General features: G+C 34.6%; 1 protein-coding gene across 1 annotated transcript; it reads left to right on the top strand.

Annotated features, from left to right (window-relative positions):
* The first annotated feature begins 300 nt into the window (after positions 1-300).
* ETAA1 (ETAA1 activator of ATR kinase) lies at positions 301-12,013 on the top strand. The gene is made up of 6 exons (XM_054728104.1): positions 301-581; positions 1,735-1,868; positions 2,124-2,200; positions 4,023-4,135; positions 4,381-6,410; positions 11,711-12,013. The coding sequence occupies exons 1-6, from the start codon at positions 358-360 to the stop codon at positions 11,827-11,829; spliced, it is 2,697 nt and encodes an 898-aa protein (XP_054584079.1). The 5' UTR covers positions 301-357; the 3' UTR covers positions 11,830-12,013.
* The last annotated feature ends 3,936 nt before the right edge of the window (positions 12,014-15,949 follow it).

Consider the following 15,949-nt stretch of genomic DNA (forward strand, 5'->3'; position numbering starts at 1 on the left):
CTGGTAAGACTAGTTGCAAATTCAATAAAAATCTGTCAGTGGATTAAGTCTTTTCACCTCACACGTTCTAACTATCAGTTATGCCCACACCATTACCCCTCACACACTCCTTTCCAATCCTGCTGACTGCCCACAGCCCAGTATGCTCGGGGTCGGACTGCGCAAGCGCGCGCCAGCCGCACGCTAACGGCCCCGCCCCTTGCCGGACGCAGCCAATCAGCGGTCGCCTCTGACTGGCGCGCCACGGTCAAAAATGGCGGCGGCCGTTAGCGCCGGGTGGCTTTTCTGATTCCACGGCTCTACGCTTCCCGTGCAAAATGTGAAAGGAGAAAAGGCTGGTGGAGGGGGTCCTAGGCAATGAGTCGGCGAAGAAAACTGGGGGACAGCCCTGGCCTGAAGAACACGCCGCGCCAAGCGGCGGCGGCGGCGGCTGAGGAATGCAGCTCGGTGGTGGAGTCAGGGAAGAGGCGGCTGCGGTCCGCCCGTGGATCGGGGCTCCGCGGGGCTGGAGAGGGGCCTCTCCAGCCCGTGCCGCAGCCAGAGCAGCCTTCAGTAGCCGCTTCCTGCGGTAAAAGTAACTCCGGGGGGTGAGACGCGGCCTCTCTGGGCCCGGGCCCTGCAGCCCCGCAGCCCAGCTGGCGACTGGGGAAGTTGGGATGGGAGGGGGGGGTGGAGTCTGCAGGGTGTTTTCTTTCTCTGGGCCTCTCCCCTTGTGAGCCCCAAACTTACCCGGCACACTTCCCCTTGGCCTTGGTCCCCGAATTTGAGCACTGCCCCGTTAGGTTTGATCATCCACTGTCGCTCCGGCCACGGGAATAGGTGTGTGGGGTTCACCTGAACGGGGGAGGGCGGCTAATTTCTAGGCTGCTCCTCCGAGTCGGCGGGGGCGGAGCGAGGAGAAAGGCCTGATGGACCTGCTGCCTTCAGCTTTTTCCTAGGGGCAGTTATTTCCGCTTTAAAACTTTTCGCCCCCACTTGCTTTAGAGAAGGGACCCTCTGAAGAGCCATAGCTGTCTGTAGCCACAAAGCCTTGGTGATGTCCCCCTCATTGTGCCTAAACCGGAAGTGCCTATGTAGGAGTCCCCTCACAGTAGGGCCCTGGAATATATTTCATTCTGATCAATTTTTGGTGTCCCATTTTTGAAAGATAGTTCTAATAAATCATGGTGGGAACTGAACCCCACACTAAAGCTGGTTCCTGGAGCGTGTTCTCCAAACTTGGCTTTTGTGGCCTTAACTCGTCTTCGGTTGACTCGCGTAAAGCAACGCCAGAATGAGCAAAAACAAACCTCTAGAAATTTTAAAAGTGATGCTGGACAAAACTTTCCAAGAAGTGGATCGCTAAAGCTTCTTGAAGTAATTGGTTTAAGCTGGACAGAGTTGGTGAAAGCGGGCTAAACAGACTTGTACTGTTGGGACGCTCTCGATTGTTGAAATGTATACATTACAGGTGGTTCCCAAAGCCTCCAAGTTCCAATGGTAATGAATGGAGTGACATCCATAGACCTACCAGATTACTTCAAACCACTTGCTGTTAATAATGTTAAATTTGGGAGGATTTTTATGTGAAACAAAACATTTCGGTTATGAAAATTTATATTAAATCCTCTCTGGGCGAAAATTAGATAATTGGACTATATAAAAAAGTAATCTTGTTAAAAGCTATTATTTGATATTGGGGTATTATGAAGCAATGCTTTAAAATGCAACAACTGCTATTTTAATCTTATTTTATGTAGAAAAGTATGAAACACCAAAGAGAGTGCTGAGAATGGATTTGTTGTCATCTACCTTCAATTCTCCTAATGATCCAGATGGACAGAATGATATCTTTTGGGATCAAAATTCTCCAATGACCAAACAGTTAGGTAATTTGTTATTAACATTTTTATCTGGGTAACTATGTGAGAAATGATTAGGATTTAAACTATTGAATTTCAGTTGGGGGAACAACATCATGAATTTTGTACTATAGATGTTTTTTGAGAATCTTACCTGATTGTATTGCTGTGATATACATGTGCTATCATAGATGTGCTAATTAAACTTGTTTTCTAAGAAATGAACACTATTTAAAAAAATATTTTTTATGTGCATTTATAGAAATGTGTTTCTTTCTTTAGGTAAAGGAAGAAAAAAAAAGATTTACAACACAGATAGTGATGAGATCTCACATATTGTTAATTGTATTGCTCCTCAGGTAAATATCACTAGTTTTATAATTATTTTATGCTACTAAGTCCTTGTACAGTTCATTTATATGAAAAATGTTTTATCTTTTACAATTCTCTTTGCAGAAAATAGAGCAGCAGATATAACTAATACCTTTTTCTATTACGGAAATGCATATTCTGGAAAAAGAAACAATGTAAAATTAGTAATTATACTTTTTTAAACATAATATCTTGTTTTAATTTTCAATTTAGATTTTATTTTTTATTAAATTTATTGGGGTGACATTGTATATTATGATCATATAGGTTTCAGGTGTGTGTTTCTATGTTACAAGCTCTGTATATTGCACTGTGTGCCCACCAACCAAAGTCAAATCATCTTTCGTCACCTTATTTTAATTTTCTAGAGTGATGATTTTGACTAGAGCTTTGTGTTATTTTGTTTTTAGTATTGTTTAACAATATATGGCACCATTTTCAAGTTGCTAAAATAGAATCAGACAATGAAAATTTAAACTTTTAAGGTTTTTATTAATGATTGGTAATTGTGTACTGACTGTAGCACGACTTTTCTCCATTAAAACTGCTCTTAATACTGTTGACTTACAAGATCATCAAGAAACATTGTAAAAGTGGGAAAAACACTGGATTTGGAGTTAGTTCTCAGATCACCTCCTGGGTCACCCTAAGCAAGCTACTTAAGCTCTCAGAACTTCATTTCATTCAGTCATAAACTAGAATTACTTGTCTTACTCTTTTTATTGAATTAATATAAAGGTTATATTAGATAACAAGTCTTTGTAAACTATAGAACACTATAAATATAAGGTTATGTTAAAGTTATTTATGTTAAAATTACAGTTAAGTTATTTGCTATAATAGAATCATCTGTAAAGTTTATTTTTCTTTAATTTCTTATACTGCTTGAGTGAAATAGAAATATAAATTAAAGTCAACCTCTGTTCTGAAGTTGACTTTACTTTCCTCTCTTCCTTATTTAACAAGTTTAAATCCAGAAAACATCTAATTTTTGCTTAGTGTCTTTTCTATAGGAAGTTTGCTATTTTTCTTTGACACAACCATGGATAGTGACTATGTTGACCAAAAACAATAGATGGCACTGACCCAAATTATGGTTACACGGAATCAGCATAATCCAGGTGGAAAAGACAGGAAATAAAGCTTCTCTTGATGGCTATAAAATATCCCAAATTACAACTGTGATAATCAAAACAACTCTGTTGGTACTAGCTCTACATTCCATGTTTGGCTTGTCATAGAAATTCATTTTCCATATGGTTCATTAGTTAAATAGAATTTATGCCATAATACTACTTACTTCATGAGTTAACAATAGATCTTCACTAATTGTGAGTTTCACATGAAAGAAGCATAATAAAATGTGTTTGGGCTGGCCAGCCTAAATAGTGATAAAAAGATAGTTGAGTAAATTATTGGATTCTACCTAAGTGGGATGGAAATAATAGCTCACATAAAGAAATGGCAACAGTATGCAAGTGGTAACTTGTGTATAAGAAAAAATACAGTGAAATTAGTTGCTTTTAAATGTTACCCTTTTCAACTGAGTACTTTTAAAACATAAATCTTTGGTAATACCAAGATCATTTAAAAAGCTTTAAAAAAGTATTCACAAATGACATATTCATGTTGTTTATTTTTAGGTGAGTTAACCTCAAATAATTATTTAAATCAACTTAATATTTTCAGAATTTATTATTTGAGGAAAGTAAATCAACGTAGTTAAAGTTTCCTTTTCTACTTTCTTTTTCTCTCTTTTTTATTTATTTTATCTTATTTTACACCTCTTTTTTTCCCCTTCTGCCAAAGGATGAAAAACCAACAACAGACTCCATGCTGGGCGTGTGGATTGGAGAAACTGCTATTCCTTGTACTCCTCATGTAGCGAAAGGAAAATCAAGAGCAAAAATCAGCTGCACAAAGTAAATTCAAACTTTTTAGTTTTTTCTGACATTCAGTGAAGTAAATATTTTCAATAATTGATTTGGTTTTGTGATTATATCAGAAACATTTCCTTATTTTTGACGTGTAGAATTTTGTACTTAAAATAATTACAATGTGTTAAAATTTTCAAGTTTTAACATATTAAAATATGTCAAATAACAATTGAATATTTATAACAACTCTTAGAACTTTTCTTATAATTTTTAACATATTTGTCTAATAGGTTAAAAACACAAAATCAAGAGGAAGAACTTATGAAATTGGCTAAGCAATTTGATAAAAATATGGAAGAGCTAGATGTGATTCAAGAGCAAAACAAGAGAAATCATGATTTTATCCAGGTGATTTCAGAAGCAGAGACTTTAAATAATTATAAAGATAATATACAGATGCAGTTATTACATGATATAGTTCCTGAAATAGATAATGCTATAATAAAGAAGCCAATGAAAGAGAACACCAAGGTATCTGTGGTAAATGATCAATATAACAGTCAGAAGCCATTTGACCAAAATGCTGAAGCAGCCTTTAATGCCATTTTTGATGGTTCTACTCAGAAGTGTAGTGGACAGTTAAGCCAAGATCTGTCAGATGCCTTATGGAGCACTGTTAATACTACCTTTGGAAAGAAAAGTGCTTTGAAAGCGGAGAAAATCATTAGTAATGAAACTCAAGTTACTGAAAAACTACGAAACAAACCCCCAACATCACTTTCTCATCAAATAGATACTCCCGGGATGACAAAATCATATGTGACTTCTAGTACTAAGGAGCCAGAAGCTTTTAATAAGCACATGGATATATTTACTACTGGTGATTTTGAGGACGAATGGGAAAACTTACTAAATAATGAACCTTTTGTTATGCAAAATGTAGGAATATCTGAACTTTTTTCTGCTCCTGAAACAGTCCAGATGGTTGATCAAAAAGAAATTTGTATTTTTAACAGTAAAAATGGTAAAAGTAACTCAAGAATGAATATAAGTCTAGATGCTGAGTTTAGAGATTCAAAAATTTTAGATGTTTCTTCAAACACACATACCAATAAATTAATAGATGCTAGAAAATACAGATTTTCACCAAATTCAAATGATAAACCAAACAAATTACTATCCATTGGAAATAAAGTGAAATTTGAGAAATCTTTTAATAAAATCATTCAAGACAAAACTCAAGATGGTGCAGTTGCATCTGAGCCAACAAAAGTAAAAGAAGATATTCATACTAAATTTATTTCTAATGTAAATACTTCTCGAAAAAAGTCTACTTTGAACACAGGATATTCTAATGAACAGAAAAATAAGTCAATTTTTAATCCGTCATTTAAGATGCCTGCTAATATAGATACTTTTGACTCTGCTGCTTGGGACAGTGCAAATCAGACTAATGAATCAAATATGGATTCTTTCTCTGATGATTGGAATGACCCATCATTTGCCAATGAAATTGTTAAAGCATGTCATCAATTAGAGAATACCTGGGAAGCTGATGATGTAGAGGATGACCTATTATACCAAGCATGTGATGATATTGAAAGACTAACTCAGCAGCAAGACATGAGAAAGGACAACAAGACATCAAAAAGTATACTTGACATTAATAATAGTTCCAAACATGGAGCCAAAAACACGTTTACTACATCTAAACAAGGAAGTCAGTTGGTACAATCAGCGTATTTGAATCTGAGTGATATTTCAGCACAATCATCTTCATTGACTGATAGCTCACAAATAAATAAACCATTGAAGATGCAAAAAGGGGAAATTTGTGGAAATTCTCCAAGTTTTATAGGTGCGACCACAAATTTGACTATATACTCTAAGAACTCAAATTGTCTGCTCAATAATTTGCCTGTCTCTTGGGGTAATACTGATATTCCAATAGAAGTGAATAGTTCCAAATCGGTTCTTATAAGAAGTTCAAGTTTGAATGTAACTTCAGATCATATGAGTACAGAAAGAGCTGCTTATGAGAAGAAATTGAATACGCGGCATCTCTTCCATGGGACCATAACAGATGAAGCTCAGAATGATATTAACAGAACAGTTAAATTTTCTAAGTACAGGTTTACAAAGATCAAAAATTCTCAGGTTCTTTCCCAGATTAATCAAAATTGTATAACAGAAAGTATCTCCGATACCAAAATTACACAGAATTTGGAGAAAAACAAAATTCCTGTCAACTCATTATGTGGGAAGGCTGTTCAACAGCAATCTTTGATGAAACCTGAATCTTTGAAACAACCTTCAAAAGGTATGTATCAAATCATTTCCTTTGAAAGGTTATCATCTTGGGAAGTAGCCAAAGTAGTATTTTGTTGTTGTTGTATTGAATTTGCATAACGTAAAGTAAAAATTACGATGTTTAACTATGTCATAATGTGATTCTTATTAATAATTATGTTGTAATATACAGTGGGTGATTTGTTTTCAAAAGACTGCATCAAATTCTTTATCAGCATTTAGTACAGTGACAAGCATGTAGTAGGCACTCAATAAATACTTGTTCCATGTTTTCTGAATTATTTTGTGAAAAATCATACTTTAGAAATATATATATATTACTGTGTGAGACTGTGTTTATGAAATATCTCATTGTTTTAAAACTTGAATAATCTTACTATGTTGAGCAGAACATTGAGGTGAGTAATATTTGAAAATGTAGGGCATTTTCATTAAATACCTCTTCTAGTATAATAGCTGATATAAAACTCTGTTAGTTGTGATAAGAATTCTAATTACTTACTTAGTACAACCGGTTATCTTTCATTTCTGCCAGTTCCTATTTTCCCAAATTCTCATTTCCATCAACATGTTCTATTGTTTCTACCACAAAAAATATATCTCAAAATTGTCCATTTTTCTCACTCTCTACTATTTACCACCCTTTTCTAAACCAACATTTATTCACTAGACTACTGCAGTTCTTTTACCTGTCCCATTTCAATTCTAATCTCTAAACAGCAGAATAACCTTTTACAAACAAATAGGTAAACTTCATTCCAATGCTTAATGACAGCTTTCAATGGCTGACTATATTTCAAATAAAGTTCGAACTTGACCCTGTTATCTAAGGCTTAGATTATCTCTCTTTAACCTGCCTGTCCTCTTTTTTCCTTTACTTACTAAGCTTCAACTATACCAACAGTCTTTCAGTTCCTCAATAGAAATAGGTTCTTTCCTAGTTCAGGAGCTTTGACTGCCATTCCCAACATTTCACCCCCACACCATCCTTTGGTGCTTTTTTATCCTTTGGTCTCAAGTTTAAATATTACTTACCCTCTCACAGAGGCCTTCCTTGGACAATCTGTAGGTAAGTCTTTTCCTTGTTGTTTTCCATCATCTCTTATTTCCTTCACCTTTTAAAATCACAATTAAATATTGATGATGGTCTTATCAGTGAGTTCCTTGGCCTACCACAGTATCTGACACTTATAAGATGTTTGATAAATATTTGAGTGAACATCATGTAATATAATGTAAAAGGTCTGTTATTCACTGATATCATAATATTTTTTTAAATATATTTTATTGATTTTTTACAGAGAGGAAGGGAAAGGGATAGAGAGTTAGAAACATTGAAGAGAGAGAAACATCAATCAGCTGCCTCCTGCACGCCCCCTACTGGGGATGTGCCCACAACCAAGGCACATGCCCTTGACCGGAATCGAACCCGGGACCCTTGAGTCCTCAGGCCAACGCTCTAGCCACTGAGCCAAACCGGTCAGGGCAAGATATCATAACATTTTTTAAAGGGAATGTGTCTGGTGTAACTACTGGTACTTCTTAATGTCCAATACTTTATCATAGCCTTCCGTCTGCAGATGCTATTTTCTTTGCCCGGAATAGTGCACCCACATGTCTATACCAAATCTGCCAGGCCATTTTCCATTTGCTTTTAAAAATACAATGTGTTTTTAACCACCTTCAGAATGATTTACATTCGCTTTCTCTGGCTTACTCCAATACCCATGCTAATTTCTGTTACAGTATTTAGTATACTCACTTGTAATTATAGATTTTCTTAAATTAGTCTCCCTCACTTGGAGCTAACAACATTAGACTCCTTATTTGTTATGTAGATTAGTGCTAATATGAGAAAGTTTTTCATTTCTTTTAACATTAGATGTTTTCAGTTTAGATTCCAGATAATTTTTTGTTGGTATTACTGTTAGAATTTTCCTATTTAAGTGATCCCTCCTCTTTAAAAAAAAAATTGTAAGTCCTCTATTTCTCCTTTCCCATACCATTTCCCAGGAAAAGCCACTGGTAACAGTTTGGAATACATCATGTAACATTTTTGTGTGTGTAAAAAAATGTGTGTGTGTATACCTATAGATTTATCTAAATAGGTGGAATTATATGCTATATACTCCCTATTTGGCAATTGGTTTTACCTTCACTTAATATAACTATCATTTCCTGTTAGTACATATAGATTTGCTTCAGTCCTTTTAACACACTGTATAGTATGTCATTATATGGATGTAACAATTTATTTAACTGTGTACCTATTGATGGAAGTGTAGTTTGGCTGTAGTTTTTTACATTACAAACAATCCTCCAGTGAATATCCTTCTACATAAATTTCTGTATACTCTTGAGATTATATCTGTTAATTACTGAAAAATTAATGAAGGAGAATGTTTTGAATTTTGATTTCCATCACCAAATTTTCCCCAAAAGTTACATCAATTTATATTCTTATCAATACTGACAAATAATATATCTCTACATTATGGCCCAAGCTAGATATTTGAAACTTTAAGAATTATCAATCTATGCCCTGGCAGGTGTGGCTCAGTTGGTTGCATGTCATACCATGCACTGAAAGGTTGCTGGCTCGATTCCCAGTAAGAGCACATGCCCGGTTACAGGCTGGATCCCCAGTAGGGGGTGTGCAGGAGGCAGCCAGTTGGTGTTTCGCTGTCACATCCATGTCTCTCTCTCCCTCTCTTCCTCTCTCTGTAAAAATCAATTTTAAAAATGTTAAAGAATTGTTAAATCTTTAACAATTTAAAATATTTATATTCAAATAAGTGTAATTAATTGACCCATATTCCCAAAATGAATATGTTAACATATAGTTGTAATTCTTTTAAAGACTAAATCCCTAGAATATTTGAGTTTTCCCAGAACTTTTATCTAATAATCTGTCTTCGTTATGGATGAATAATCTGCCTTTTAATTTACCTTATCAATATTTCCTTTGAGTTGATTTATAGCATCTAATATTCTTTTTTTTTCTAATGTTTTTTAATTGACTTGAGAGAGAAAGAGAGAGAGAGAGAGAGAGAGAGAGAGAGAGAGAGAGAAAGACCTAGTGGCTGCCTCCCATAAGCACCCTTACTAGGGGTCAAGCCTGCAACCTGGGCCAGGAATCCAACAGGCAACCTTTCAGTGCATGGGACCACATTCAACCAACTGAGCTATGCCAGCCAGGGCATATAGTATATAATGTTCTAATGAATATTAAACTTGTTGATATTTTCTATTGTTTACACTTCCTTTTACTTTGTTATGTAGTAAACTGCTCTCCAGCACATGTCTTTGAAACAAAACCCATTTAAGAACGTCAATTCCTTGAAGGCAAAGTTTGGCAAACCTGGCCTGTCCAAATCTACCCTATGTGGCCTGTTTTTGTACAGCAGCATGCTAAAATGCCTTTCACATTATAAATGGTTGAAAAATCAAAAGAAGAATAATATTTTGTGACTTTTGAAAATTATAATCAATTCTAGTTTTATTGTCCCTACACAAATTTGTATCTGAACAGAGCCACATCATTTGTTTATATATTGTGTGGCTGTTTTCATGCTGCAATGACAGAGTTGAGCAGCTAGATTAAGAGATTATATGACCTGCAAAGGTTAGCATATTTACTTTCTGACCTGTTACAACAACAACAAAAAATTTGCTGACCCCTGCTTTAGATTAAGATTTAGAGTCACTCTTGCTTTGTACCTTGCAATAGTTTGAGACTTTGCTATGTATTTTTATTGCAGATTGAGTTAAAGGAAGGGCTGATGGGAGAAATGGATGACTCTCTCTAAATCAAATTTTCATGGTGTGACTTTATTATATCCTTTGAAATTATTTTCCAGAATATCACCAAGCCAACTGTAAGGCCAATTTTAGGGAGCTATGTTCTTTTCTGTCGTCATGGATTATTAACCTGTATTCCTTCCAAACTTATGGTCAATTGAATGTAAACTGTGTGTGCATGTATTCTGAGTTTCTTGTGTTTCTCAGGCTTGAGGCTAAAATATTAGATAATTAGTCTAGCTGATTTTAAGTATCTTGTATCTTTCTGTAAGGAAAAAAAGCTACACTCTGAGATAAATAGTTTAGGAAATAAAAGACATCAGAATCATTAGGGAGTTTATTCAAAATACATACCTCTTACCCTGAACACCGGCTCCCATTCAGATTATACCAAGAAAGAAAGGGAAGACAGATGATATATTTTAGACATATCTCCCTTAGTTAACAAGAGAAATGTCTTGTAACAAATTCTGAACCTTTGTTTAGATGTCAGTATAATATTTTTCTGCTGATAATACAGATTCTTATTTACTTCTCTGAAAGGCAGATTTTACAACATAAACAGTTTTACGAATACAATACAAGGTCATTTAAAGATGTATTATAGTGATGGTCTTAATTTTAAAGCATTTAAATGAGGAAATAGGTTTGCTATTTAAAGCTTTATTCTTATTAATATAATCTATTATATTAGCTCAAAGTGACTTAACTATTGAATTAAATTCATTATATTAGAACTCAGTATTTTGGCAGAGATAAAATTGGATGTTTTGTTAAAATAGAACTTTCTTATTTTCATTTGTTTAATTTGAAATATTGTTTATTTTATAGTGTGTTTAAAGTATGCATAAGAATATACATATATCAGAATGCTTCACATTTTTATATATTAAAAAGACATTCAAATTGAATAATTCATATATTTTGCTTTTTAAAATAATTTTCTAATGTATATATAAACTGTGTCCTCCAAATAAAAAGATAATACCTGACAATGAGTTACATGTTTATTGACATGCTGGATTTCATTCTATCATGCTAAAATATTTCTCCTAAATGGCTGAAATGAAATCATGGAGTTCTATAGAGGTGAATATGAATATATCTTATCTTATAAATACACTATTTGAAGTATTGGCATCTAATTTAATTCATTATATTTTAACTATTTTACATTTAAAATCTGTCTTTTAAATGTATTTGTTTGTTATATAAATTAGATGTCATTCACAAGAATTACTTGCTGGGTAGTCAAAATGTACCATTTTTAATCAAATGAATTTTATCACACTGAAAAGAGTGCATTAAATAGGGACAGACTTATCAATGATTTTTTGTTTTCTTTTGGCCTACAGCATTATGTCTGTATTTGGAATTTCACATAGTTCAGTGTGACTTAATAGCCAAACCAATGTGGCAACGCTGGGTAATAAAAAAGTAAAAAAACAGATCTTAAGAATGACTTTATAGTCTGTAACACTAGTATCTGTGTTTTGTTTAATTTTTTAGAGGAAGAAGAGAAAAATAGGAAGTATTCTCCTGAAGAAATTCAGAGAAAAAGACAAGAAGCACTGGTTCGAAGAATGGCCAAGGCACAGGCATCATCTGTACAGGCAGCTCCCACTTAATTTGGCTTTTTTAGTGAAATGGTAGTTGGAAGACTTAACAAAGACAGTTGGTACCTATCGATGATAGGAAACATTGTTCTTGATTTCTCTGTGAGAAATTTAATGCTGAGTTATAAAGCATGGACTTCTTTATTTAATAAATCATGTTTGCATTGATCAGTGAAAACTTTCCTTGGAGATGTATGTGAAAGTAATTCCATGTAAGTTTTGGAAATTCAGGAAAGTTAACAGTTATGTAGTAGAATTATACAGAGAAAAGGAGATCTATTTTTTAAATACTGTGATTTCACGGGATTGTCAAAAAATAGTTGTCTAGTTAATTTCTTATTTTAATAGGGCTTTTTTCCTAATATAAAGCTTCAACCTACTAAGTTAAAAGAGACAATTTTTTAAATATTTTTACTTTTAGTAACTGTTCCTTAAGGTTTTTATACGTTTCTGAAGTTTAATTAATACTTTCACATTCTTAGGAACATGATTACAGGAAATTACTAAATTTATTTGTAAGGAAATTATTGTTTTCAGTTCCTAGTCTGAAATAGATTTGAATTCGAATTTTCTAAAATTCTTTCCACCATTTTTAGAGAAGATGCTAATTTAAGAAGTTTCTTTTAGAAAAAAGTGGGTTGGCTATATAAGTAATGTATCATCGTTAACATTGAGAACTGTCAGAAGCTTTAGATATCGTTTGATCCAGCTTTATGTTATAGATGAAAAATGAATACTGTATTCTGAAAGTCACAAGGCAAGTTAAAACTGTACAAGAATTAGAATAATTTTTTTAAAATATATTTTTATCAATTTCAGAGAGGAAGGGAGAGAGAGAAACATAGAAACATCAATGATGAGAGAGAATCATTGATCGGCTACCTCCTGCACGCCCCGCACTGGGGACTGAGCCCGCAACCTGGGCATGTGCCCTGACTGGGAATCCAACCGTGACCTCCCAGTACATAGGTTGATGTTCAACCACTGAGCCACGCCAGATGGGCTAGAATTATTTCTTGCATTCTAATGGGTACCTAAACAATTGTACCATTTCCTGCAGAATATTAGTACATAACTTGTTTTCATATTAATTATTTTATAGTCTAAAACAAAAAAGTAAAAGTACATTAAGGACTGTTTAAATATGATGCTCATATTTTCTTGTGTTAAAGAATAAATCATTCTAGGGTATAATTTCTGGTTTTCTATAACTATGTAATTTTCCCTTGATTAATTTACTGACTTTGTTAATTTGTTCTTTTCTATTACTCTTCTTTTTTCTTTTTGCCTGTTTGGAATTTGCTAGGCCAGAAGTAAAATCTAAGCAGGGGCCATAAAGGCAATAAGGATGCTTTATTCATCCCAAATGGCTTTAAGAGACCTGAGGAAAGTTATAAGTGCGAAATATCTGTTAGGTTGTTCACCACCATTCAAGTGTCTTTTAGCTACCGTATTTTCCGGGGTTTAAGACAACTGGGTGTATAAGAATGGAGTGCGGCTGTTTTTGAGCTCCCCCCACCATTTGCGGTGATGGCAGATTCTCCAGTCCAGCTCGGAAGTTTCAGGGCGGGTGCTGAAACTTCCGAGCTGGACTGGAGAATCTGCGGTTGCTGCATACAGTAGGGGGAGCTCAAAAACGGCCGCACCCCATTCTTATACGCCCAGTCGTCTTATACGCCGGAAAATACGGTATATTATAATAATTATATGCATTTTAAGGTATTACTGTATAGAGACATCATTTTGAAAATTAGATTTTCATATATACAGGAGTTAGCAAAAGTAGGTTTACAGTTGTTTGTATGGAAAAAGATGCAGATTATTACAATTGCTTTATTTTTAAAAAAATATATTTTTATTGATTTCAGAGAGGAAGGGAAGGGGTGAGAGAGATAGAAACATCAGTGATGAGAGAGAATCATTGTTTGGCTGCCTCCTGCACGCCCCCTACTGGGGATTGAGCCCACAATCCAGGCCTGTGCCCTAACAGGTAATCGAACCACGACCTCCTGGTTCATAGGTTGACGCTCAGCCCCTGAGCCACACTGGTGGGCTACAGTAGCTTTATTAACTCAAAAGAATGTCACAATGGTATAGTGCACTTAGGTACAATCTTATAAGTGCTCAAATGGCCAGCCTTTATTGTTTCACACATTCTTATAGTCTGCTTACTATATTCAAGCAGACTTTGGCACAGATCTCTTTATTTTCATCAATTTTCTGACAACTAGAAACCTACTTTTGCTCACCCCTGTACAGTAGAGTAACACATTCTAGGTAGCCTTTATTATTCAACTAAGAAAATATAATAACCTAAATAAATACAGTCATGTACCACTTGATGGGGATACATTCTTAGAAATGCATCGTTAGTTGACTTGGTCATTGTATGAACATCATAGAATATACCCCATTACACACCTAGGCTATGTGATATAGCCTATTGCTCTGTAGGAAGGAAAAATAATTTTCCTTCTATTCTTCTGGGTTCTTGGCTGAGAAATCCCTGTAAATAAATACAGATTAACAGGAAAAAAAATTGAATAACATGTATATGTACTATATACATGGGAAAGACCAGTAAAATTGAGTAAGTTGCCAAAATGATAGAAACGACCACCTTAAATATCAGCTGAAGACAAAACATGTGGGGGTGGGAGAATCAGTTCTGGGATGGTATCTGGAAAAGTGCTGTAACCCAAGGGTAAAGTTGTTATGCAGATGTAAGTGGTTGTCTTCTGCATTGATAAGAGTTTCTAGAGATCAGATTATCCCCTTCTTTTGGGTACAGGGAGAGACACCTTACAATTGAAGATTTCCCTTACAAGTGAGTCTTTTACAAAGGGTAACTTCAAGTTGGTTTTTAGCATTTCTCCCATGTCTGCTATTCCTTAAAATCACGTAGCCTAAAATAATCCTTATGTCAGAGTGACATATTTTAGGGATATTTACCTTAAGTTCTTCCTTGCCTACCACTTGCTTCCTGTCTAGAGTTCTTTTAGCCTATTTTGTCCAATTCTACACAAACAGTTCTAGAGAATTGAAGAGGTGGGCTATTTCCCAACTCATTCGATGAGGTGAGTGTTATCTAGATCCTAAAACCTGAAACAGACATTAAAAGAAAACTGAATAGCAATATCCCTCGTGAGCATAAGTGCAAAAATTCTAAACAAAATTTTTAGCAAAGCAAATTCAACATGTAAAAAGAATGTTGCATCAGGACTAAATGGTATTTATCCCAAGAATGCAGGGTTAGTTTTTAACATTTGAAAGTCAATGAAATTTACTATTAATAACTGTAAAGGAAAAGTTACATAATTAATTGATTGGAGAGAAACTCCTTTACCTGATTGAGGGCATCTACTAAAAGAGTATAGGTAACATGATAATGGTGAAAATCTGTTTTCCCTAAGATTGGGAACAAGACTGATGTCTGCTCTCACTACTTGTATTTAGTATTGTGCTGGAGGTCCATAGGGCAAGAAAAAAATGAAAATCATCTAGACTGAAAAGAAGATAGGTACTAACTTAATTTGCAGACAACATGATCACCTTTTTAGAAAGTCAATGTAATCTATTAAAAATGCTACTAGAAGTAATATATTTGCCAAAGTTACAGAATATAACATTAATATAACAAAAGTAGATCACATTTCTATATCTAACAACAAATGAAACTGAAGTAAAATACCATTTACAAATGCTTTTTTTCTTTTTTAATTTATTGGGGTGACACTGGTTAACAATTGCAGGTTTCAGGTATACAATTCTACACTTCATCCATATACTGAATTGTATATTCACCTTCCCAAGTCAAGTCTCCATCACCATTTAAAAATATGGAGTACTTAGAGATAAATCTAACAAAAGATGTGGAAGACTTGTACACTGAAAAATCTAAAACATTGCTGAAAGAACTAAATTGGTATACTATGCTCATAGTAAGATACTAAGATACTAGGTCTCCCCAAATCTATAGATTTGACATAATCCCAATCAATATCAAAAGCCAATTTTTTGATAGGTCCTTTGCACTTTCATTTGAATTTAAAGTTTGTCTGTTTCTACAAACTTTAAATTCATATGAAAGTGCAAAGGACCTAGTATTGCTAAATGTGGTTTTGAAAGAATA

The sequence above is a fragment of the Eptesicus fuscus genome, chromosome 16 (assembly GCF_027574615.1).
Source record: "Eptesicus fuscus isolate TK198812 chromosome 16, DD_ASM_mEF_20220401, whole genome shotgun sequence".
In the NCBI taxonomy this organism is placed as follows: Eukaryota; Metazoa; Chordata; class Mammalia; order Chiroptera; family Vespertilionidae; genus Eptesicus; species Eptesicus fuscus.

What these genes read in the sequence shown, in the direction of transcription:
- ETAA1 (XM_054728104.1), top strand. Translation starts at nt 358, where the DNA reads ATGAGTCGGCGAAGAAAACTGGGGGACAGCCCTGGCCTGAAGAACACG. An exon ending in TCCAATGACCAAACAGTTAG is followed by an intron (nt 1,869 to 2,123) that starts GTAATTTGTTAT and finishes TTCTTTCTTTAG; the next exon opens with GTAAAGGAAGAAAAAAAAAG. An exon ending in TTTGAAACAACCTTCAAAAG is followed by an intron (nt 6,411 to 11,710) that starts GTATGTATCAAA and finishes TTAATTTTTTAG; the next exon opens with AGGAAGAAGAGAAAAATAGG.